This window comes from Ranitomeya variabilis, chromosome 1 (assembly GCF_051348905.1).
Source record: "Ranitomeya variabilis isolate aRanVar5 chromosome 1, aRanVar5.hap1, whole genome shotgun sequence".
NCBI classification, from domain to species: domain Eukaryota; kingdom Metazoa; phylum Chordata; class Amphibia; order Anura; family Dendrobatidae; genus Ranitomeya; species Ranitomeya variabilis.
In genome coordinates, this window is record NC_135232.1 from 698,039,390 (window position 1) to 698,063,707 (window position 24,318).

Genomic DNA, 24,318 nt, shown 5'->3' on the forward strand with positions numbered 1-24,318 from the left:
CATTGTAAATGTAAAAAAAACCAACCAGTACATACTCACATTCCGGTGTCTGTCACGTTCCTCGCCGTCAGCTTCCCGCACTGACTGTGAGCGCCGGCTGTAAAGTAAAAGCAGAGCACAGTGGTGACGTCACCGCTGTGCTGTGCTTTACGGCCGGCACTGACGGCGAGGGATGTGACAGACACCGGAATGTAAGTATGTACTGTTTTTTTTTTTTACATTTACAATGGTAACCAGGGTAAACATTGGGTTACTAAGCGCGGCCCTGCACTTAGTAACCCGATGTTTACCCTGATTACCCGGGGACTTCGGCATCGCTGGTCGCTGGAGAGCTGTCTGTGTGACAGCTCTCCAGCGACCACACAACGACTTACCAACGATCACGGCCAGGTCGTATCGCTGGTCGTGATCGTTGGTAAATCGTTTAGTGTAACGGTACCTTAATACTCTTATCTATCCGATTCTCTATCTCTAATGTGCCCCCTATGGTCTTTTACTGTCCCTAAGCTTACACAAAGTATATAACAAATGCATCATATCACAATACATGACACACATTAATGAACATTAGAGAACCGCACATTACATTAGCATTAGTGATCATGAATAACTGTCAGGGTGCTGCACGTGACACATGTGCTCAGTGTTCAGGAGAGAGGAAGCACGCGAGGGTCACTGTCACCTCCATAGGCTACGTTCACATTTGCGTTGTTGGGCGCAGCGTTGGCGACGCGACGCAACCAACAACGCATGTACACAACGCAGCGTTTTGCGACACATGCGTTGTCATAAGATCCTACAGATCGGGACTTTCGGCGCAGCGAAAACGCTACAAGTAGCGTCCCCTGCGCCCTGTCTTGTGCGTCTATATGACGCATGCGTCGTAAAATGCAGTACAACGCATACCGGCGCATGTCCATGCGCCCCCCCATGTTAAAGATAGGGGCGCATGACGCATGCGTCGGTATGCGTCGATGACGCTGCGCCCAACAACGCAAACGTGAACGTAGCCTTACATCTGCATCAAGTCCTGCTCTCCACAAAGCTCTCAGTCCGTATTCAGACGAGAATCCATTTCTGTACGTGTCCACCCACAATGTGGGTGCTTTGCATTTCAAAGTTAAATAACTAATTACCGTAATTAATGCCTGATTATTTCTGTACAAACAGAAAATGAAACTTTTTTTGTGATTTGGAGTTTCCCAACGTCTCTGGAGGGCTGGGAATTTCCCCGTCTTATAAATTTATATTATTGCATGGAAACATTAAAAAACATGGAATTCTTTCCAAGAGATAGATGCCAGAGAACTGTGCCAGTAATACAACATTCATGATGTGATACATTGTTTCCATGTTAGTCTTACTTTCTTGTTAACTTCTTGTTGTACCTTGATCACAGCCAGAGCGCTGTTTTTCTGATATAAAGCTGCTTATGTCTGCCACAGACTCACAAATTAATTACTTTTTTTTTTTGCTGACTGCTGCCACCAGTATGGGGTTCAACCTATGCGCCCCTTTTCACGGGGTGCCACACGCAGCACATGTATATCATAAGCTCCCTTGCAGATAGACCGGAGGGGACATTCCCACCATGTCCAACCTCTCTCTGAGGAGCATGCAGTGATCTCATCAACTATCTATCTATCTATCTATCTATAGCAGATGTCGCTAATATAAATGTGGGTCAGAGTCGGCCTCACAGCAGGCTCAGCGGACCCCAGCCACCTACCTGGATTTTTTGGGTGCTAATGCCCTGAGCTCCCTCTATGAGTATGAGTGACAATAGCTCCATACTATGCCTGTAGACCAGAGGTGTCAAACTGCATTCCTCGAGGGCCGCCAACAGGTCATGTTTTCAGGATTTCCTTGTATTGCACAGGTGATAATTTAATCACCTGCACAGAATGATTCCAGCACCTTGTGGAATGCTAAGGAAATCTTGAAAACACTCATGGTTTGAAGCCCTCGAGGAATGCAGTTTGACACCCCTGCTGTAGACTATATAAGAAAAATGGAATACTTTGTATTGCTGTTTTATATATGATGTAATAATGCCTGCATCCACATACAGGCTGTGCAAGTGCCGGGTTGAATCAGAAGATTTTGATCATATGCTGCTTGGAAACTGGTTCTTCAAAAGTGGGGACAAGATAGCTTCTACTGGACGTGTAAGTTAATTTAGCCTTACGTTCTCGCACTTTGATGGGTGGGATATTTGTTACAAGAGACTCTTAAAGACTATGGACACCTTTGGCATGGAAAACAAATGATTTTTACATCTATTAGTGGACATTTTTACTTAATCAAATTGCTCTAAGTTTCAGGCTGACAACTACATTTTTTCATTCATTTCCAGACCTCCCAATATAAAGTTTACAGCCTGATCGGTATTTCACACTGTTCTCTGGTAGAAGTGTCCCTCATCTGTAATATAGGCTGGATGTGAGGTTAATGTATGCAGGGTGCTGCTGTTTTCACTTACATCATCTATCAGTACAGCTTCCATCCTGCACCTATTTTCTCTTTATGTCCTCTCCTTGATTGCAGCCTGAGTCTATTTTCTTTGCTCGCCATAAGACTTTACATACTTTTTCCCCTGTCCATTTCAGATCTTTTTACAACTCCCTCCCTTCTGCTGTGATCTGTAACACTGAGTGAAAGGACAGAGAGTAAGAGAGAAAAACAGGAGTTGGGTCTCTGATGGATTTGTAAAGATTATTCCCCACAATCCTGTAGAATGTAAGCCCGCAAGGGCAGGGTCCTCGCCCCTCTGTATCAGTCTGTCATTGTTAGTTTGCTTACTGTAAGTGATATCTGTAATTTGTATGTAACCCCTTTCTCATGTACAGCACCATGGAATCAATGGTGCTATATAAATAATAATAATAATAATAATTATCCAAATCACTCAGCTACATAAAGAACTACGGCAAAACGGTTGAGGATTCGTAAAGACTATTTAGAAAGTTGCATAACTTTGCATTTATTGCATTTAGCAAGCTAATGAGCAATAAAGTAGTATACGCCCACATACACATTAGATTTAAGTCCACAGATCCCCCATATTGGACATGAGCAGTCAGCTATCTAAGGTGAATGGGGTCTTCCCAACTCTTCCTTAATAGATGATGTCAGAAGAGAGAAGAAGCAGACATGTTGAATTACAACTTTGCAGAAATACTATTCCAGTAGCACTTTTGGTGAAGGTGATGGGTTCAGCCCCGGCTCCTCTCCAACTTCATCCATTTTGGCAGAACCAATTCAAATTGGCGTGAAAACGGCATAACTTGCAAAATTTTTACAAAACTCTTCAAAGCATTTTATGACAGTATTCTGGAGAAAAAACTTTGATGAACAGCCCCAATAATTTACTGACTACTACCATAATATCAGAACTGGATAAATGACTTCTCATACACCAAACTGGGCCGGACACTGATTCTGTTATCAAAGCTGCTAATAAAATTGACAGTACACAACTCCCACAAGAAGGAAGCATTGCAGACCAAGGGGCCTGCCCTGTCCTCTCCCCGAACACTGAACACAGTCAGAAGGGTTGTCTAGGATTAGAATAGAAGGTTTATTTTTTTGTGCCACTTTTGTAACTGTTATTGGTATGGCAGCTTTCCACATGCAGAGTGACGGGTATCAGCAGTGCTCCACGTACTGAGTGATCTGAAATAACACTTTATTAATCCAGAATAATCAGCACGCATTGGGCGTAAGTATAGAGGGAGCAGAGCACCTGGGCCCCAAAACATGAGGTGCCTTTACTAAGATGGGGGGCACTATTGCAAGTTTTGCATTAAGGTTCTGGAGCGATATGTCGACATGTCATGTTTTCACCCACACGGGGATTGAAATATTACATATTAATTATGCTGAATTAAAGGGGATGTCACATCTGGTTCATATGGTGGCATATCAATAGAATACACTAATAATTGTCCTAATTGTTTAGGTCTCACCGCTGAGACCCTCATACGCTGTCAGGAGTGGCACTCTCCATTCATTTCTATGGCAGCCCAGAAAATTGTTGGGGCTACCACAGAAATGAATGAAGAGAGACACGGTCACCTCTCCTCTGACAGCGGTAGGCAACCAAGCCTTGTTCTTGGGGTACATGAGGCTCTAAGTGATGGGAAGTATATCAACTCTACATTTATGGCATGACCTGCCAATATGCCACAAATAACAAAGATGGGTATGGTCCATTGATAAAGTCTTAGAGGTCCCAACTCTTGGCCGGAGGCTGTCGCCTTTTTCTTTTTTACGAATGGGTGTTTGTCCAAAAAGGATTCCGAGTCCTGAGTGCTGGGACTCTGCACCGGAAATGTATTCAAGAGGGACCATGAATTTTCGAGTGCGCTGCAAGTCATATTAGCCTGAATTGGTATTGCTGCATTGACACGAATTGGGCTCAACTGCAATTCCAAACTCAACCTATAGTCAAGAGTGGCACTGTGACCGATAACATTCAGACCTTTAATTTTATGGATAGTATATAGTAATAATAAAGTAGTGTATTATTATTTTCAGTGCAATGATGAAACCCATCATCTTTCCGTTGCAGGAAGCAATGTATAGAACATTAGTTGAAATTCTTCAGAGTGAAATTGTGTGGAATTCGTATCCAGGTGGTGAAATTCGGTATTATTTCACTGATGTCTTACAGGTAACATTTGTGCTAGGTATTTTACTCCTTCTACATATTTGCCATTGCATAAAACCAATTATTTTTGGGCCTGGCTGTATGTGTGGTTATTGCCACCCGAGGATGGAGCTCTGCTCTTTTACTGGAAATCTCTCAAGTATTTCGGGAGAATTGTAAGTTATGATATTAAAGATTTAATTTTCGCTATTAAAGGAGGGAATGATACAAAATGCATGTTAAATCTCTTGGCGATACAGTGCATACCCATTAGATGAATATTTGATGAACCTGACGATTTTGGCCGGGCCGTGCAAACATCTGAAAAGTATGGGGATGTCTTTGGGGGCCTCCAAATTCATGTTGGATCTTTCACAGATCTGATATTGATGACCTGTCCTAATTAAAGATCATAAATATTAGATGCTCAGACAACCTCTTTAATTTCTCTGTAATATTCCGCCATTCCCTTCTTGCCGCCCTAGGCACTTGCTCTTTTCATCCCTGCAAAATGGTCTCCTACTAATAAAAGGGGATAACCTAGATGATAACTGTGCACATATTACGGTACATAATGATCATTATGACATTTCCTAATTTATATATGTAGTGTCTCCAAACCTCAACTTCTTCACAATAATGCTAGCTGAAAACATTTAAACATTTTTTTAGGGAACTTTTTGAAGGGAAATTATCTGTTTTTGCTTCCCTAAATGATTTGCAAGTAAACGAGGTAGTCAGAAACAACAGAAGACGTTCCCATGTCCCACACAAGCAATGGATTTTAAAATAGGAAATGTGTAAAACTTAAGCCACACACTAACCTCAACCCTGTCTTGCCTTCAAATTTAGGAAGGAACCAGGATATGCAAGGCAGTTGAAGACCTTGGGGATACCTTAGTATCTAGGCTACAGTCCTTGGTTTGGGAGGAGTTTTTGCATTTTGTGACCAGGTAATAATCTGTTTATAAGGCACTTAGCCCCTTTGTTATAATATCTTTTACTCTTCATTCAGATGTCCAACATTTTTCTCGTATGTCAGAACACAGACCTTCATTAATCAGAGGTTTGGACGTGAATTTCATCAGTATTAACCATCAGTAATTTTGAGGTTTGTTTCACGGCTTCCACTGGGTAATAAAAGTAAAAAGTGAACTTTATTTTGCGGCTCAGTGTGATTATGACAATGCTAAATTTATACAAGTCTTTTTGAATTTTACTACTTTAAAAAAATTAAAATCAGCAATTCTGGCATTTTACATTTTTTTTAATGGCATTTTACTGTTCGGGATAAAACATGTGATATTATAAAGTTTTAGACTTTTACGGATGTGGATATTTTCCTCTAGAATCAATGTTTTCAGGGGAGAATATTCCTGGCACATGCCATCTGATGGAGCATGCCGCAATTAATCTTCACATGCCTCTGTATGAAGGAACATGGATGCACTTCTGTGGGAACCCAATTACTACCCCTTACACAACTGAGTCTATGCTTTGGCTACGAATGGGTTTTATCAAGTCTAGTAAATGTGAATCTAATATATTCAGCTGCCTGTGATACTTGTACAGTCTGCAAATTTCAAGTCTTGAAATCATCTTATGAAAGTCCCTTCTGTGCACATGTACATGGTCCGTTGACAGTGTAGGCACGAATACTGTGTGGTTTCATTGCACATCCTTTTTTTTAGATCTTCATTAGCTAAATATAATTGTTTCCAAGTCATTTTTGCATTTTACTCTCATTTCAAATACATCTTTATCTCTGTATGTCTTGACATTTGTGTTTTTTTGCACTCAAATGACTAATATGTATTCTAAATGCAAACAGAAAGGGTCACGATATAACTGATAAACTGTGTATACAGTTGTGCTCAAATGTTTACATACTTGGGCAGAATTTATGCTTTCTTGGTCTTTTTTCAGAGAATATGAATGATAACACCAAAACTTTTTCTCTACTCACGATTAGGCCTGATAACATGCACAGAAGTTGACACAAATGGGTTTGGATGGCTGCTAAAGGTAACATTCTCACCTGTGACATGTTTGCTTGTAATCAGTGTGTATGCATAAAAACTGAGTGAGTTTCTGGGATCCAGACAGACTCTTGCATCTTTCATCCAGCCACTGACGTTTCTGCATTGTGAGTCATGGGGAAAGCAAAAGAATTGTCAACGAATCGATGGGAAAAGTTGAACTGTATAAAACAGGAAAGTGATACAAAAACATATCCAAAGAATTGATAATGCCAGTCAGCAGTGTTCAAACTGTGATTAACAAATGGAAAATCAGGTGATCTGTATAAACAAAACTATGGTCAGGTAGACTACCAAAAATATCATCCACAACTGCCAGGAAAATTGTTCGGAATGGAAAGAAAAACCCACAAATAACATCAGCTGAAATACAGGACTCTCTGAAAACTAGCGGTATGGCTGTTTCAAGATGCACAATAAGGAGGCACTTGAAGAAAAATGGGCTGCTTGGTCGACTCGCCAGAAGAAAGTCATTACTGTGCAAATGTCACAAAGTATCTCGCCTACAATAAGCAAAACAGCACAGAGACAAGCCTCAAAACTTCTGGAACAAGCTAATTTGGAGTGATGAGACCAAAATTTAAATTTTTTTCCACAACCATAAACCATACATTTGGAGAGAGGTCAACAAGCCCTATGATGAAAGGAACACTATTCCTACTGTAAAGCATGGATGTAGATTGCTGATGTTTTGGGGATGTGTTAACTACAAAGAAAGGAAACTTGGTCAAAGTTGAAGGAAAGATTAATGCAGCCTGTTATCAGCAAATACTGGAGGCAAATTTGCACTCATCAGCCCAGAAACAGCGCATCGGACGTATTTGGACGTTCCAACATGATAACAATCCAAAACACAAGGCCAAGTCAACCTGTCATTGGCTCTAGCAGAGCAAAGTGACGGTTCTGGAGTGGCCATCTCAGTATCCTGACCTCAATATCATTGAGCCACTCTGGGGAGATCTCAAGCGTGCAGGAGCTTTTTGCTAAGAAGAGTGTAGCACCCACATCTCTGCCTGCAGTCCCTCTCTCCCTGCAGAGCCTCCAACGTACTCACCGCCGAAGCTCCCATCCTGCTCCTTCCGGGTCTACTGCTGCCTGAGGTGTGTTCACTCCTAGCAATTGTCGAGGCACTGTGCTTAGGTCGCATGCGCATACTTCCTCTTTCTTAAAGGGGCCGCACGCGTTCTTCTAAAGTGTCCCCAGCCAATAGCTGGAGGTCACTTACTATTTAAACTGCCTCCTCCAACATGTATGTGCCTGTGCAATGTTGTGAGTTGTGAGTACTTGCATCTCAGCCTTCTGTACCCATCAGTGCTTCCTTCAATGGTAGCCGAGTCCGCTGTACCCACCAGTGCTTCCTTCAACGGTAGTCGAGTCTGCTGCACCTGCCAGTGCTTCCTTCAATGGTAGCCGAGTCTGCTGCACCCGCCAGTGCTCACCTCAACGGCAGCCGAGCTAGCTGCACCCGCCAGCGCTCATCTCTCCGTCAGACTGTCCTGTTTGCACCTGCAGTTCCTGTCATCTACTCTGCCTGCATCTGATGGACATTCCCCGTGTCATTCCAGCTATCCGTTCCTAGGGGTCAGCCGCCATCTACCCAAGGTCAGTCCTGGAGTAGCACCTGGATCACCTCCCTTGTCTCTCCACGGACTTCGGTGTCGTTAGCTGCTGCGTGTCCGTGGTCAGATTGGGTGAGGTTCCTAGTCACGCCCCTCCAGGTCTTCCTTGGGCTTTGGCACAGTGGTTCCACCACCCAGCCTGTTACAAAGAGTGGGCAACGTAACCATCTGAGAAAATAAAGAACCTCATCCACAACTACTACAAAAGACTTCAAGCTGTCATTGATGCTAGAGGGGGCAATACACAGTATTAAGAAATGGGGTATGTGAATTTTTGATCAGGGTCATTTGGATGTTTTGGGTTGTCATTACGATTTAAAAAAGGAAAACACAGTAGTTTGACAATAAATGGCTTTACCCAACCACTAACCATGAGTGGAGAAGAAAAAGTTTTGGTGTTATCATTCATATTTTCTGAAAAAAGGCCAAGAAAGCAAAAATTCTGCCGGGGTATGTAAACTTTTGAGCACAACTGTATATATATATATATATATATATATATATATATATATATATATATATACACTCACTGGCCACTTTATTAGGTACACCTGTCCAACTTCTTGTTAACACTTAATTTCTAATCAGCCAATCACATGGCGGCAACTCAGTGCATTTAGGCATGTAGACATGGTCAAGACAATCTCCTGCAGTTCAAACCGAGCATTAGTATGGGGAAGAAAGGTGATTTGAGTGCCTTTGAACGTGGCATGGTTGTTGGTGCCAGAAGGGCTGGTCTGAGTATTTCAGAAACTGCTGATCTACTGGGATTTTCACGCACAACCATCTCTAGGGTTTACAGAGAATGGTCCGAAAAAGAAAAAAAATCCAGTGAGCGGCAGTTCTGTGGGCGGAAATGCCTTGTTGATGCCAGAGGTCAGAGGAGAATGGGCAGACTGGTTCGAGCTGATAGAAAGGCAACAGTGACTCAAATCGCCACCCGTTACAACCAAGGTAGGCCTAAGAGCATCTCTGAACGCACACTGCGTCGAACTTTGAGACAGATGGGCTACAGCAGCAGAAGACCACACCGGGTACCACTCCTTTCAGCTAAGAACAGGAAACTGAGGCTACAATTTGTACAAGCTCATCGAAATTGGACAGTAGAAGATTGGAAAAACGTTGCTTGGTCTGATGAGTCTCGATTTCTGCTGCGACATTCGGATGGTAGGGTCAGAATTTGGCGTAAACAACATGAAAGCATGGATCCATCCTGCCTTGTATGGAGCATCTTTGGGATGTGCAGCCGACAAATCTGCGGCAACTGTGTGATGCCATCATGTCAATATGGACCAAAATCTCTGAGGAATGCTTCCAGCACCTTGTTGAATCTATGCCACGAAGAATTGAGGCAGTTCTGAAGGCAAGAGGGGGTCCAACCCGTTACTAGCATGGTGTACCTAATAAAGTGGCCGGTGAGTGTACATGTATATACTTATGAAACCTAAATGTATATGCGGACAGTAGGTCCAGAAATACTTGGATAGTGACTAGTGATGAGCGAGTATACTCGTTGCTCGGGTTTTCCCGAGCACGCTCGGGTGGTCTCCGAGTATTTGCGACTGCTTGGAGATTTAGTTTTTGTTGACACAGCTGCATGATTTACGGCTGCTAGCCAGCCTGAGTACATGTGGGGGTTGCTTAGTTGCTAGGGAATCCCCACATGTATTCAAGCTGTGTAGCAGATTAAATCATTCAGCTGAGGCGACGAAAATGAAATCTCCAAGCAGTCACAAATCCTCGTAGATCACCCGAGCGTGCTCGGGAAAACCCGAGCAACGAGTATACCCGCTCATCACTAGTCACTATCCAAGTATTTCTGGACCTACTGTCCGCATATACATTTAGGTTTCATAAGTATATACATGTGTGTGTGTATATATATATATATATATGTGTATATATATATATATATATATATATATATATATATATATATATATATACAGTACAGACCAAAAGTTTGGACACATCTTCTCATTTAAAGATTTTTCTGTATTTTCATGACTATGAAAATTGTACATTCACACTGAAGGCATCAAAACTATGAATTAACACATGTGGAATTATATACTTATAAGACTTATATATGTCTTATATTCTAGGTTCTTCAAAGTAGCCACCTTTTGCTTTGATGACTGCTTTACACACTCTTGGCATTCTCTTGATGAGCTTCAAGAGGTAGTCACCGGAAATGGTCTTCCAACAATCTAGAAGGAGTTTCCAGAGATGCTTAGCACTTGTTGGCCCTTTTGCCTTCACTCTGCAGTCCAGCTCACCCCAAACCATCTCGATTGGGTTCAGGACTGGTGACTGTGGATGCCAGGTCATCTGGCGTAGCACCCCATCACTCTCCTTCTTGGTCAAATAGCCCTTACCCAGCCTGGAGGTGTGTTTGGGGTCATTGTCCTGTTGAAAAAAAATGATGTTCCAACTAAACGCAAACCAGATGGAATAGCATGCCGCTGCAAGATGCTGTGGTAGCCATGCTGCTTCAGTATGCCTTCAGTTTTGAATAAATCCCCAACAGTGTCACCAGCAAAGCACCCCCACACCATCACACTTCCTCCTCCATGCTTCACAGTGGGAACCAGGCATGTAGAGTCCATCCGTTCACCTTTTCTGCGTCGCACAAAGACACGGTGGTTGGAACCAAAGATCTCCAATTTGGACTCATCAGACCAAAGCACAGATTTCCACTGGTCTAATGTCCATTCCTTGTGTTCTTTACCCCAAACAAGTCTCTTCTGCTTGTTGCCTGTCCTTAGCAGTGGTTTCCTAGCAGCTATTTTACCATGAAGGCCTGCTGCACAAAGTCTCCTCTTAACAGTTGTTGTAGAGATGTGTCTGCTGCTAGAACTCTGTGTGGCATTGACCTGGTCTCTAATCTGAGCTGCTGTTAACCTGCGATTTCTGAGGCTGGTGACTCAGATAAGCTTATCCTCAGAAGCAGAGGTGACTCTTGGTCTTCCTTTCCTGGGGAGGTCCTCATGTGAGCCAGTTTCTTTGTAGCGCTTGATGGTTTTTGCAACTGCACTTGGGGACACTTTCAAAGTTTTCCCAATTTTTCAGACTGACTGACCTTCATTTCTTAAAGTAATGATGACCACTTGTTTTTCTTTACTTAGCTGCTTTTTTCTTGCCATAATACAAATTCTAACAGTCTATTCAGTAGGACTATCAGCTGTGTATCCACCAGACTTCTTCTCAACACAACTGATGGTCCCAACTCCATTTATAAGGCAAGAAATCCCACTTATTAAACCTGACAGGGCACACCTGTGAAGTGAAAACCATTCCTGGTGACTACCTCTTGAAGCTCATCAAGAGAATGCCAAGAGTGTGCAAAGCAGTCATCAAAGGAAAAGGTGGCTACTTTGAAGAACCTAGAATACAAGACATAATTTCAGTTGTTTCACACTTTTTTGTTAAGTATATAATTCCACATGGGTTAATTCATAGTTTTGATGCCTTCAGTGTGAATGTACAATTTTCATAGTCATGAAAATACAGAAAAATCTTTAAATGAGAAGGTGTGTCCAAACTTTTGGTCTGTACTATATATTTTTATATAGATATATATATATGTATATATATACAGTTGTGCTCAAAATTTTACATACCCCGGCAGAATGTTTGCTTTCTTGGTAACGAGTATACTCGCTCATCACTAGTAGTCACACACGTTTTGGCAGTTTAGCTGCTTACCAATTTACCCAAACATATTCAAGATACTGTTATATAATCAATATGGGCTTAAAGTGCCGACTCTCAGCTTTAATTTGAGGAGATTCACATGCTTATTGGAGTAAGGGTTTAGGAATTACAGCTCTTTAGTATGTAGCTGCCACTTTTTAATGAGACCAAAAGTAATTGTAGAATTATCTCAAAAGCTCTTTAATGGGCTACATGGGCGTTTCCCTCGTTAATTCATCATCAATTATGCAGGTAATAGATCTGGAACTAATTCCAGGTGTGGTATTTGTATTTGGAAACTGTTGCTGTGAACATACATCATGCGGCCAAAATAGCTCTCAATGGAAGAGAAACAGATCTTCATTAGGCTGAAAAAAAAGAAGAAATCCATCACAGAGATAGCAGAAATATTAGGAGTGACCAAATCAATAGTTTGGTTCATTGTGGAAAAAAAAGAGCCCTAGTAAGCCTGGGAACTCAAAAGGCATGGACGTCCACAGAAGACAACAATGGTAGATGATCTCTGCAAATTATTAAAAATGAACATTTTATTTATGGTAAAATAAATGTGTCCAATTACCGTACTTTTGAGCCCCTGAAATGAGGAGGCTTTTTAGAAAAATGGTTGCAATTCCTGTTTCTCATGATATTTTTGTTCAATTCCTTACATTAAACTTGAGAGTCTCCACTTAAATTGCATCTCAGTTGTTTCAAAACTAAAAATAAATAGTGACATGCAAAGCCTGAATCATGCAGATTCAGCCACTGTCCAAATATTTCTGGATCTAACTTTGCTGAATTGGCTGCAGCGCTGACATCATGTCTACAGAACATGACTACTGCAGACAATCACTGAGCACATTAGCAGTGCTGCGGGAGACATCTACAGCAATTCTCTACAGTCAAGTGCTGTACCGTAGACAGGACTTCCTTTCTGTAGCCCAATAAACAAAGACCAAGGGGATGCCCAGGAAGGCAACACAGGGGCAATAGGGGCGAGTAAAGTGATTCTTTTTTCTCAGACAAAATACCTATGTGATCTGGAAAACATAAAGATTGACAACCCCATTAAATAAGCTATGGTGTGGAGCTTATATGGGGTACAAAAGTATAATCCTTAATGGATCCTGATTTCTGAGAAAACCCATAAGCCCGTCTACCCCATCATAAGGTGTCATCATTGTTATAGATGTGTGTTGGGCCCTGGAGCTTTAAAGGGAACCTGTCACCCCCCAGGCCTATTAAACTAAAAGAGCCACCTTCAGCAGCACTAAGACTGCATTCTGTGAAGGTCGCTCTTATGTTTATTATCCCTAGGAATGCTGAAATAATGAGTTTTATAAATTTCCCTCCATATCACCATAGGTATGTTTTCTCCCCCTTGACTCAACCACCTCACAGCCGTCCATCATCCCCCTCTGGCCTCTGGGCGCTGCCTCCTCTCTTTCTCGTGACGTCACCGGCGCCTGCACTGCAATCAGTTCTCGGGCATGCACCGTGCCAGGGAACTTACATAAGGTGATGTAAGGATATCCCGCCTGCGTGTAGCGGAGGCCCCAGATCCTGCCCGGCAGTGTGTTATGATGTATTCACACTGCGGGACTGGGAATCTGGTGCCTGCGAGATTGCAGAGCGCAGGCGCCAGTGATGTAACGAGAAAGAGAGGAGGCAGCGCCCGGAGGCCAGAGGGGGATTATGGACGGCTGCGAGGTGGTTGAGTCAGGGGGAGAACACATACCTCCCTGACTCGATAGAGGTATGGCGGGAAATTTATAAAACTCATTATTTCAGCGTTCCTAGGGATAATAAACATAAGAGCCACCTTCACAGAATGCAGCCTTAGTGCTGCTGAAGGTGGCTCTTTTACTTTAATAGGCCCTGAGGGGTGACAGGTTCCCTTTAAAGCTAAAAGGATGAACTGGAGTACCAGACACAGCCTGTGGACAAGGATGGCACTGTTTATGAAACTGCACAACAGCCACAAGTGTCTGACGGTGGCTTACATGTGTTAGTGGCAGGAGAATTATGTCCTTGTTATATTGAATACTGAAAGTGCAGTTCTACATACAGTAAAAAAGGCTTTACATTATTATTTCACTGTTTGCATTTTCTTGTTTTGCTTTTTCTTATTTAGGATCAAACAAACGCCACACAAACACTCCAAGAGCATAGATATAAAACAACCAAAAAGTTGTGACGTGTGCGTGCAGTGAAAATGGCGGGAAATCCCTGCGTGAGCCCAGATTGGACTAATATGCATATTTTTTTTTCAAATTTAGGTATAAAACATTTCTTATAGAGAAACTGGGTGGACCGTCCTCTGAGAATGGGATCTGCGTTGGGATCCGAATAGTTAAGAATTGCATCATTTTACGGTAATTACCATATTCTTCAAGAGGTTTCTGAATTTTGGGGGTTATTCTGTCTATCTGTAACCTATTGATTTTTCTATCTAATATACAGTGCAGAGCTGTTCCTCTTCAGAAATGCATCGGATGTGTTTGTTGTGTCAATGTCATGTTGAAAAATTGCACGTGTACCAAGGGCACGGACTGTTGGCAGCTCTATAGTGACAGAGAAGATGCCGCCAAGTCCGTGCCCCCTTTAGACGTGCACTTTTCCAACATGACAATGATACAAAACACGTCTGTTGCATTTCTAAAGAAGTGACTCAGTGGCCAAGTGTCTGCCGATCTGACCCCAATCAGACACCTCTGGGGAATTCTGAAGAGACAAGTTGTCATCACTCTCCATCTATCATCCAGGCTCTAAAAGTTGTTATTCTTGAAGAATGGAAAAAGATAAATGTTACAATATGTCGGCAACTTGTTCCTTCCAGGCCTAGAAGACTTGGTGCTGTCCTTAAAAATCATGGAGATCACACAAAATACTACTTGTAGTAGTTTTGATGAGGGGTGTACTCATTTTTGCATCAACTCCCTTGAGTAAAATTGAAGATTTTGTAATGAAAGTTACCCTACATTATTAACCTTAGTTTTATGTTATGGGTTAAAAAAAAAGGTTCCATGTCACTCACACTCAGTCCTTTCAACATTTTAGAAATTGCTTTTGTGCTCAGCAAGATATTGATTAATATCATACTTTTCAAAGGGGGTGTACTCCTTTATGCTGAGCATTGTATTTCTATAGATCAATTAATTTAATATCTAATAATTTTCTATAATAATAATAATAATAATACAGTAGTAAAAGACAGTAATGAGTAATATAGATTTCTTGTTTTTGCTTTCCCCACATCTTGATATAAACAGTGATCACATAAAATTATTGTGCAATTGTTCATTTCTTACTGAATATAGTGGATCATAAATAGAAATGAACTATTTGTATAAATATATTTCTGTTTCCAAAGCACGGCAATGACAGTCCAAGGTTCATTCACCAGATCCACATTTCTGTATGGCCAGACGGGAATATGTAGGGGCACTGATGACAATGTACCCACATATGTATTTCAGCTTTAAATCTGTGAACCCCTTTAATGTCGGCCAAGCCTGACTAGTTTAGCATGAACAACGGACCGTCTAATCTGTTTATCTGTTTAATGGCAGATGGCGAAAGAAAAATATTATATGACAAGGCTCGTTAAAGAGTTGATATTGACTTTTAGGGTCGCTGCTTCCAATAGGTGGCGCTAGAGTTCTAGTACTCTTCCTCTCTGAAGAGACAAATTGCATATTTAATTTCCCAGAGGAGCATGCATGGCCTATAAGTCTCCTCACTCTGACATGCCAGGCTTGTCACTCTCCACAAGGAAAAACATGACCCTTTAGTCCTCAAAGGAAGTAAGTCTCCACCAGAGGTGTCCATCCCAATTGGAAGCACATGCATACTCTCATAACCTATCTAGTATGGCGCGCTTTACAGTCAGTAGATATCAAACTTGGATTCGGATCTTCGCAACTCGTTTTAGTCTCATCTAAACCATTTATCACTTGTGTGTTAATTTGATCGCATTGAACTGAAAAAAAACTACAGTTGCTGTAGAAAAGTTATAATGAATGAGTTACAACCCAGGAAAAGTTGGGTGTATTGTAAATCATTTATTTTTAAATAAATTTATCACAAAAATTTACTATTGTCATTAAACCAAGTTTTTATGTTAGACATTTTTTTTTATATTTTTGATAAGTAATGGTCACAATTCGCTTCCTCCCCCTTCCCTGCACAATGACTTCTGCACAGGTCACTGAGCATGCTCACAAAACTCCCAATAAAGTCAGTGAACATCTCCATCATATTGATATCAGAGGCCCATGTTGTGGCTGCTGTAAGTGTAAGGCATATATCTAAATACTGTTAACAGAAACTAAAGATGGCAACCTCCATAATAATTTACAGAAAACACAATGTAAAAAAATGTACAAAAAGAATATGTGTCAATCACTGGTTTTAATAATTAAAAATATCATAGGTGATATATTTTATATTTAACAAAACAGATAATTATTATGGCATTGGCACGAGAACAGTATTCTGCCAATGTAGAGAGCATTAGTATATCCGATCACAAGTCACCAAGATGGATTTAGACCTTTTTCAACCTATGTAACTACAATCATGGCCGAAAGTGTTGACACCTTTGAACTTGTTCCAGAAAATGAAACTGCAAACTGCTCCAGGTCTCTCATATTTGAAGATTGTCTTCTCTCAACAGCAATTTTAAGATCTCTCCACAGGTGTTCAATAGGATTTAGATCCATACTCATTGCTTGCCACTTCAGAACTCTCCAGCGCTTTGTTTTCATCCATATCTAGGTGCTTCTGGTAGTATGTTTGGGGTCATTATCCTGCTGGAAGACCCATAACTTAGGGCGCAAACCCAGCTTTCTGACACTGGACACTACATTGCAACCCCAAATCTATTGGTAATCTTCAGATTTCTTGATGCCTTGCACACAGTCAAGGCACTCAGTGCCAAAGGCAGCAAAACAACCCCAAAACATCTTTGAACCTCCACCATATTTGACTGTAGGTACTGTGTTCTTTACTTTGTAGGCCTCATTTCATTTTCAGTAAACAGTAGAATGATGTGCTTTATCTCGGTCTGTCCACAAGACGCTTTCCCAGATGAATTTTGGCTTACTCATGTGCATTTTGGCAAATTGCAGTCTAATAATAATAATAATATTCTTTATTTTTATATAGCGCTAACATATTCCGCAGCGCTTTACAGTTTTGCACACATTATCATCACTGTCCCCAATGGGGCTCACAATCTAAATTCCCTATAAGTATGTCTTTGGAATGTGAGAGGAAATCGGAGAACCCGGAGGAAACCCACACAAACACGGGGAGAACATACAAACTCCTTGCAGATGTTGTCCAAGGTGGGATTTTGAACCCATGACTCCAGCGCTGCAAGGCTGCAGTGCTATCCACTGAGCTACCGTGCTGCCCTGTCTAGCTTTTTTATGTGTCTGTGTCAGCAGTGGGGTCCTCCTGGGTCTCCTGCTATAGCATTTCATCTCATACACCTGTGGATAGTTCATGCTGACACTGATGCGCCCTGAGCAGGACAGCTTCAATTTCTATGGAACTTGACTGTGGCTGCTTATCCACCATCCGGACTATCCTGCATTGCAACTTTTCATCCATTTTTCTCTGTCCGTTCCACATTCAGGAAGACTAGCTACAGTGCCATTGGTTGTAAATGTTTTGATTATGTTGCACACCGTAGACAAAGAAACATCAAGATCTCTGGACTTGTAACCTTGAGATTGTTGATATTGTTCAACAATTTTGGTTACTCAAGTCTTCAGACAGTTCTCCTCTCCTCTTTCTGTTCTCCATGCTTAGTGTGACACACACAATGCAAAGATTGAGTGAACTTCTCCCCTTTTTGTCTGGTTTCAGGTGTGATTTTCATATTGCCCACACCTGTTACTTGCCCTACAGGTGAGTTTGAATGAACAACACATACTTGAAACAAAGAACCATACTGATCATGCGGCAAGTATGTGGCATAAAGACCAAGAAGTGTTTATGACAAAGCTATATAAAAAATTAAACACTTTATTTATGCCAATTTAAAAACATACATGAAAAATAAGACATTAATGAGATTAAAAAAATAAATTAATTAAAGCAAAGCTGTTTACCCACAATTTTTTTACTACAAAGGGCCAACAATTTCATCCTGCTCATTTTGGAGGTTTTGTGTGAAATTAAGTCCAATTTGACCTTTTTCAATATTTTTTGTGTTGTTCCAATACACACAAAGGAAACAAACCTACATATAACAAATCAAGTGTAATTGTAATAATTTTCTGAGAGAAATACTTCATTTTCTGGAACAATTTCGAGGGTGCCAACACTTTCGGCCATGACTGTTTATGTACGATGGAAAATGTCAGTATATGAGAGAATGGGGGAGTTCATGTGATACTTAGAAGATCTATTTTGGATGTGTGAGAGAGTGATATAAGATTCAAAATGAATTGTGTTGGAGCTAATGCAAACATTGATTATGTCAATCCAAACCCACCGCCATTTACTTAGAATTAGTCTGTGCTAGGGAGACTATCCACTAGTATGAAAGATGGTGCAAAGGATTTGCGTTTATTTTACCATGTACAGCTCTGGAAACAATTAAGAGACCACTGCAAAATGTTCAGTTTGTCTGATTTTTCTCTTTATAGGTTTATTTTTGAGTAAAATGTAAATTGTTCTTTTATTCTATAAACTTCTGACAACGTCTCCAAATTTCCAAGCAATAAATTTTGTATTTTTTTTCTGTCAAAGAAAAATTGTCAAAATAAAAAAAACAGTGCTTTCAGACCTCAAATAATGCAAAGAAAAGAAGTTCATAATCATTTAGAAACAACAATACTAATGTTTTAACTAGGGAAGAGTTCAGAAATCAATATTTTGTGGAATAACCATGATTTTTAATCACAGCTTTCATGCGTCTTGGCATGCTTTCCACCAGTCTTTCACATTGCTTCTGGTTCAAAAATGTAAGTGGTTCTTCTTTGTTTGATGGCTTGTGACTATCCATCATCCTCTTGATTACATTCCAGAGGTTTTCAATGGGGTTCAGGTCTGGAGATTGGGCTGCCCATGACAGGGTTTTGATGTGGTGGGCTCTTAATTTTTTCCAGAGCTGTAGGTGTGAATAAGGTTTGCCACTAATGCTTGGTTTACATTTGAAATTTAATTTAATGCCAAGAGGTACTCAAGGTCAGGACTTTGTGCAAGTGCAAGTATGGATAATCATGCCTTCCAACTGTGAAGTATCGGAGAACCCCTCAAACCCCCATCCTGAGACTTTTGGGTGCATCTAACATTAGGCGGTATTGTTCCTGCCAGCACTTTGGCACCACCATTAACCTGTTAACTAAAGGGTCCACAGCAGTTATGTATTTAATTGTTTATTGGGCAGAGCTTCACACATTTCATTCGGGCACCTTCAGTCCGCTGATCTGCGGCGGTGCCCCCTAACAATCCTGTATTGATGACCAGTTCTCAAGGCAGATGCAGACGAGTGTATTCTCTTATCCGAGAGATTTAGGTCAATTATGCAAATCACATTCTGATCAAAGTAGAATCCGATTCTCTCAGATGATGAGAAGGCGGAGAAATATATTTCTCCATCTTCTCCATTCTGTCAGTCCACGGAATTCGGACTGCAATCCACGGATTCATTGACTTGCATTGACGAGAACGATCCGGATTAAATTCAGGCATGTGCACAGATCCATAGAATAACGTTGGTCTGAGTGCAATCCCATGTACTGTCGGATTGCACTTGGACTAAAAATATGGTCGTTTGCACCTGCCCTAAGTATAAGTCATCAATATTTTGGTCCCGAAAAAACCCTTACTTATCTAAGACAGGTATAGATATATCTTCAGATGATAACATCTGTGTTCCACATATTTTCTCCCATGTAGAAATACAATGAATAATTTGGGTGCAGCGCAGGATTTGGAAGCACAGAGAATTCAGAAACTTCTTGGGCAATGTGAGCACAAAGGGATCGACCTTGTACTCAGCAATTTGAAACCATCATTGAAGGTAATATTTTCATTACATTAGGGTGATTTTTTTTTGTAATATACAATTATAAGCCTATGTATTGGCAAATCAGTCGCACATAAAAGATTCCAAGTTTTCATTTATTTTGAAAATACCTTTTCTCACTTCAGGAAGCTTTCCAAAATTACTTTAAGAAGAGCTGCAATGAATATGAGAATGTGCTCAGGCGTTTACAACGTGCATTAATAAAGGAGGACATTCACAATGACCAGGTAAATAAAATAAGCTATTAATTACTGGTATTGATAATGTGGGATCATGATTAAAGGGGGTGTCTGGCTTAGAAAATGTATTATTAATATCTCTGTTGAGGATCGGCATTTGTTGGTGGGGTCCTAAAAGATCAGAAACAAAAGTCCAAAGGCAGGCATATGTACCCCCTGATATAAAAAAATTTGATAAATAAATACAGTGCCATGAAAAAGTATTCATACCCCATGAACTTTTCCACATTTTTGCACGTTACACCCACAAAATGTATTTTATTGGGATTTTAGGTGATATACCAACACAAAGTAGCAAGTATTTGTGAAGTGTAAAGGAAATGATACATGGTATTGCAATTATTTTAAAAATATAAATCTGAAAATTATGCCGCATATGATTTTTTCGCCCTTTGTAGTCTCATACCCCTCAGTATAACTACAGTTGTTCTGTGAAGACCTCAGAGGTTTGTGTGAGAATATCTGGAATCAAACAGCATCATGAAAACCAAGGAACACACCAGACAGGTCAAGGATAAAGTTGTAGAGAAGAGTAAAGCAGGGTTTTAGTGGCCACTGTAGGGAAAACGTTTAATCTTTCACAGCTTCCTCTTTCCTGATGACGATACCTAGAGGTTTCAGCTGCATTACCTGCCAGGAATGAGCTGAACACTTGGGTGGCTTGCATTTTAGGGGGCTTTGTTCAGTTGGGACAACCCCTTAAATGGAGGAGCATTGATTTTACATAAGCAATGGGTGTTTTAGTAACCCTAATATTTTTGTTTCTGCAGAAAATGGTAACACTGATTCACCACCGGCTTGTCGTCCTGTTCATTCAGTCATTTTTACAATGCTCCAAAAAATTATCCCATCAAAATTCGGGGGAAATTTTTTCTAATGGATGCAAAAAACTGCTGGATTTTTTTACAGATATGGTAAGTACCATGTCAGTGAATTTAAAAGTCAAGTTCTTACTTTTCATGTTTGATGGTATTTTATATCATATCCAACCAGGATTATCCTCTGTGAGCTAAACAACAACCAGGACTGCTCAGCGACAGACACAGAATTTGCCCCATGTGCAAAAATACCCGTTAGGATCCTTCATTTTCAAATGCAAATTTTAATGCAATAGCTTACTTGATGAAAACACAGAGATCCCCATTCATCATTTATGGGGGATGGTTATGGCACTTTTCTTTTTGCCTTGTGGTATTTGCTGCTCTTTTTTTGTCAAATTCTTCAAAACGGCACACACGGTTAATGAATTTTACACAAAAGTAAAAAAATATTTTTCTTTTTGTCGTTAACTTTTATTTTGTAATTTTATGCTGTAAAAAGTCATCTAAAAATCTGTGCCGGAATATCTAGCATCAATAAAATCACTCCAGGGGTCGAGATTGAAGTAAATTTTGAGACAAATTTTGCAACTTAAAGGGCTTTTCTGGGACTATTTTTTGTTTACAGTGTGCTTAAGAACAACAGGCTGATTGCTACCTACCTGCTTCTTGTGCCCGCTGCCCATCTCTGCCGGCACAGGGGGGTCAAAGACCGCTCCTCATGGAGATTCAGCGGCTGATGTCATGTCAACAGAGTAGCGGCTTCTCTTCCACTGTGCTCTATTGAAGGGGAGTGACTGCCAACGCCATGCTGATTGATAGCCGGCTCCCCACGGACTACCTGCAGGGAGCCAGCTATCAATCAGCATGATGTAGGCAGTCATGCACCATTGACAGAGCAGCTCAGAAGAAGAAGAGCTGCTCTGTTCACGTGGAGCAGCTGATTTAGCAGCAGGAGTGGTCGTTGACCACTATGTAGAACAGGCACCTACCATGGGCCTGATAGATTTTAGGACCTTAGTAAAAAAAAGGAGGTCATTGACAATCTCTTTAAACTCTGCCAGTATAAAATAAAATATGTTAAATAAAGCAGATGAACATAAACAGGTACAAAACACTAAAAAACAGGAAAAAAAAAACCCCACAAATGCAACAATTCTGACGTCACCTGACTAAGGTGGCATTCAATGACTAAGCCATCATGTTCTGCTACCTGCTGATCACTCCATTGGGGGCTTCCATCTAAATAGCCAAAAAATGGAATTGAGATGTAGTTCTGTGACACTTTAGCAAATTAAGACTTGCATGTGATGTCAGGGTAGCTTACCTAATTGAAGCTTAATTATGATGTCACCGAAAGTGACATCACATGACTTGAAATCAGCAGCATTTACCCGCATAGGATAGCTTTTATAGTAAACCTTAGTGTATGAGATGAAGGTTGGTTGAAACCACCAATTTAGTCAAGAAATGTGTATGGCGCCTCCCAACTCTCCACCAACAAATGATTTCAGGGAAGATGAGGATCAGGCAGTTTAGCTCTAATCGTCCGATCTTTTTCTGCAGGCAGATAATCTGCTGCCGGAGGAGTCTGGCAGTGACTTACTCTTCTCTCCCCATGAAGAACACGAGCACTCTGCCAAGCTTAGCATTCATGTGTATAGGGAGTAGGGCGAGTTATATAAGGCATATGGGCATCTTTCACGGTTGGAGGCCTGTTCTACGTTTCATCATCTGTGTGTGATCGATAATGTTGATGACTTGAAAATAATAATATGCAAAAATACTTTGTCTAAATTATTCTTTTTTTATTATCAAGGTTTCAGACAATTACCTCCTTCCTAGTGATCCACTAGATTTCATATCTGAGATGCTGACTGCCAATGACTACACATCACTACACACGACCACCGTCTTCTTTATCGATAAGCACCAGGACTTACGGTGAGTGATGTTGTAAACCCCAGTATTTATGTCTTTTTTATTTTATTAACTACATTTTTGGGGTCCCAAATGCAGCCCTTAAAGGGGGTTTACCGCATCAGGACAGACCTCTTCTTTGTGGTCTGTTAAGACATATAGGCCCTGAGGTCGTTTCTTGAAAGTAAGTAGCTGACATAACTTTAAGGGGAAGCTGCTACATTACTGCTTGATCCATTTAGTCAGTAACTATATTGACTTTTCATTACTTTGTTTAAAAGGGAGGAACATCTTAACGCCATCTTGAATATCAAAGGAAACCTGAGCACTAAAGAAAAAAAAGATCTTTTATATTACATACGCAACAGGCAGACGGACCGTCACCGGAACAAACTTTGTTTCTTCGAAGGTATTAAGGTGGGCAGCAGTAAATTTAGGCATTTCTTGTGTTGCCCTTGTTAGTCCGCCCGAAAGCAGAATGAAGCAACTGAATGTACGATCCGAATGTATAAATTATTTTATATTTAATGTAGTGATACTGAATGCACTATGTACAGATACAGAGATATTGTGTATTGTAACGACTCACCTGACGACCTTGAGAAATAAATCTATTTTGTTGTTTGCTTTTTTCACATTTGCCTAATTATTTTCTGTTTGTGTCAGCAGAGTCATGACATATATAAGTTTCACCTTGCAAATCAATACAATATGTAATTGGATGATGGGTTTACAAACTTTTGTGAGACTGCATATATATATGCACACAAACAAGCACACACGTCGCTGCACAACTAAAAGCTGAAGACCAGGTTTTGAAAATAGAAACATTATTTTTTTATTATTCCCATGACTTGTTTGATTATTATACAATTACAGTCTCATTTCCAGAAGTATACGCCCTAGAGGAACTTATTGTCTAATTTTTTGTACTAATTATGCATGCTGATGTTTTTTTTTACTTTATGCCTAGTTCATAAGTGCGTACAACAGCCTTAGGTCTCATTCAGATGACTTTAGTTAGTATCTTTTTATCAGCGTTTCATATGAGTTTGTTACAAGTTTCATTAGTTTTTCTCACATGTCAGAGTGAGGAGACTTTAAAACCATGCGTGCTCCTCTGTGAAATTAAATGTGCAAATTATCTCTTTGACATTAGTTTTTCTTGGAAGAGAAAAAAAAAAAAATTTCCTCAGTGTCTCTTATTAACCTGTCAGTGAAAAACGGACAGCGCAGGAATGGCATCCAAGTGCTGTATGATTTTTTCAAAGACCCATAGACTTACTTTG

General features: G+C 40.6%; 1 protein-coding gene across 1 annotated transcript in view; it reads left to right on the forward strand.

The window, feature by feature from the left end:
• Positions 1-23,663, forward strand: part of LOC143817752 (uncharacterized) — a 46,754-nt gene extending 23,091 nt beyond the window's left edge. Inside the window, exons 3-11 of the mRNA XM_077299251.1 lie at positions 2,072-2,168; positions 4,574-4,675; positions 5,504-5,604; positions 14,285-14,380; positions 19,923-20,046; positions 20,178-20,279; positions 21,062-21,205; positions 22,929-23,053; positions 23,311-23,663. Coding sequence (XP_077155366.1) covers positions 2,072-2,168; positions 4,574-4,675; positions 5,504-5,604; positions 14,285-14,380; positions 19,923-20,046; positions 20,178-20,279; positions 21,062-21,205; positions 22,929-23,053; positions 23,311-23,491 — 1,072 coding nt within the window. The 3' untranslated portion in view covers positions 23,492-23,663. The remainder of the gene's footprint in view (positions 1-2,071; positions 2,169-4,573; positions 4,676-5,503; positions 5,605-14,284; positions 14,381-19,922; positions 20,047-20,177; positions 20,280-21,061; positions 21,206-22,928; positions 23,054-23,310) is intronic.
• Positions 23,664-24,318: the final 655 nt, after the last annotated feature.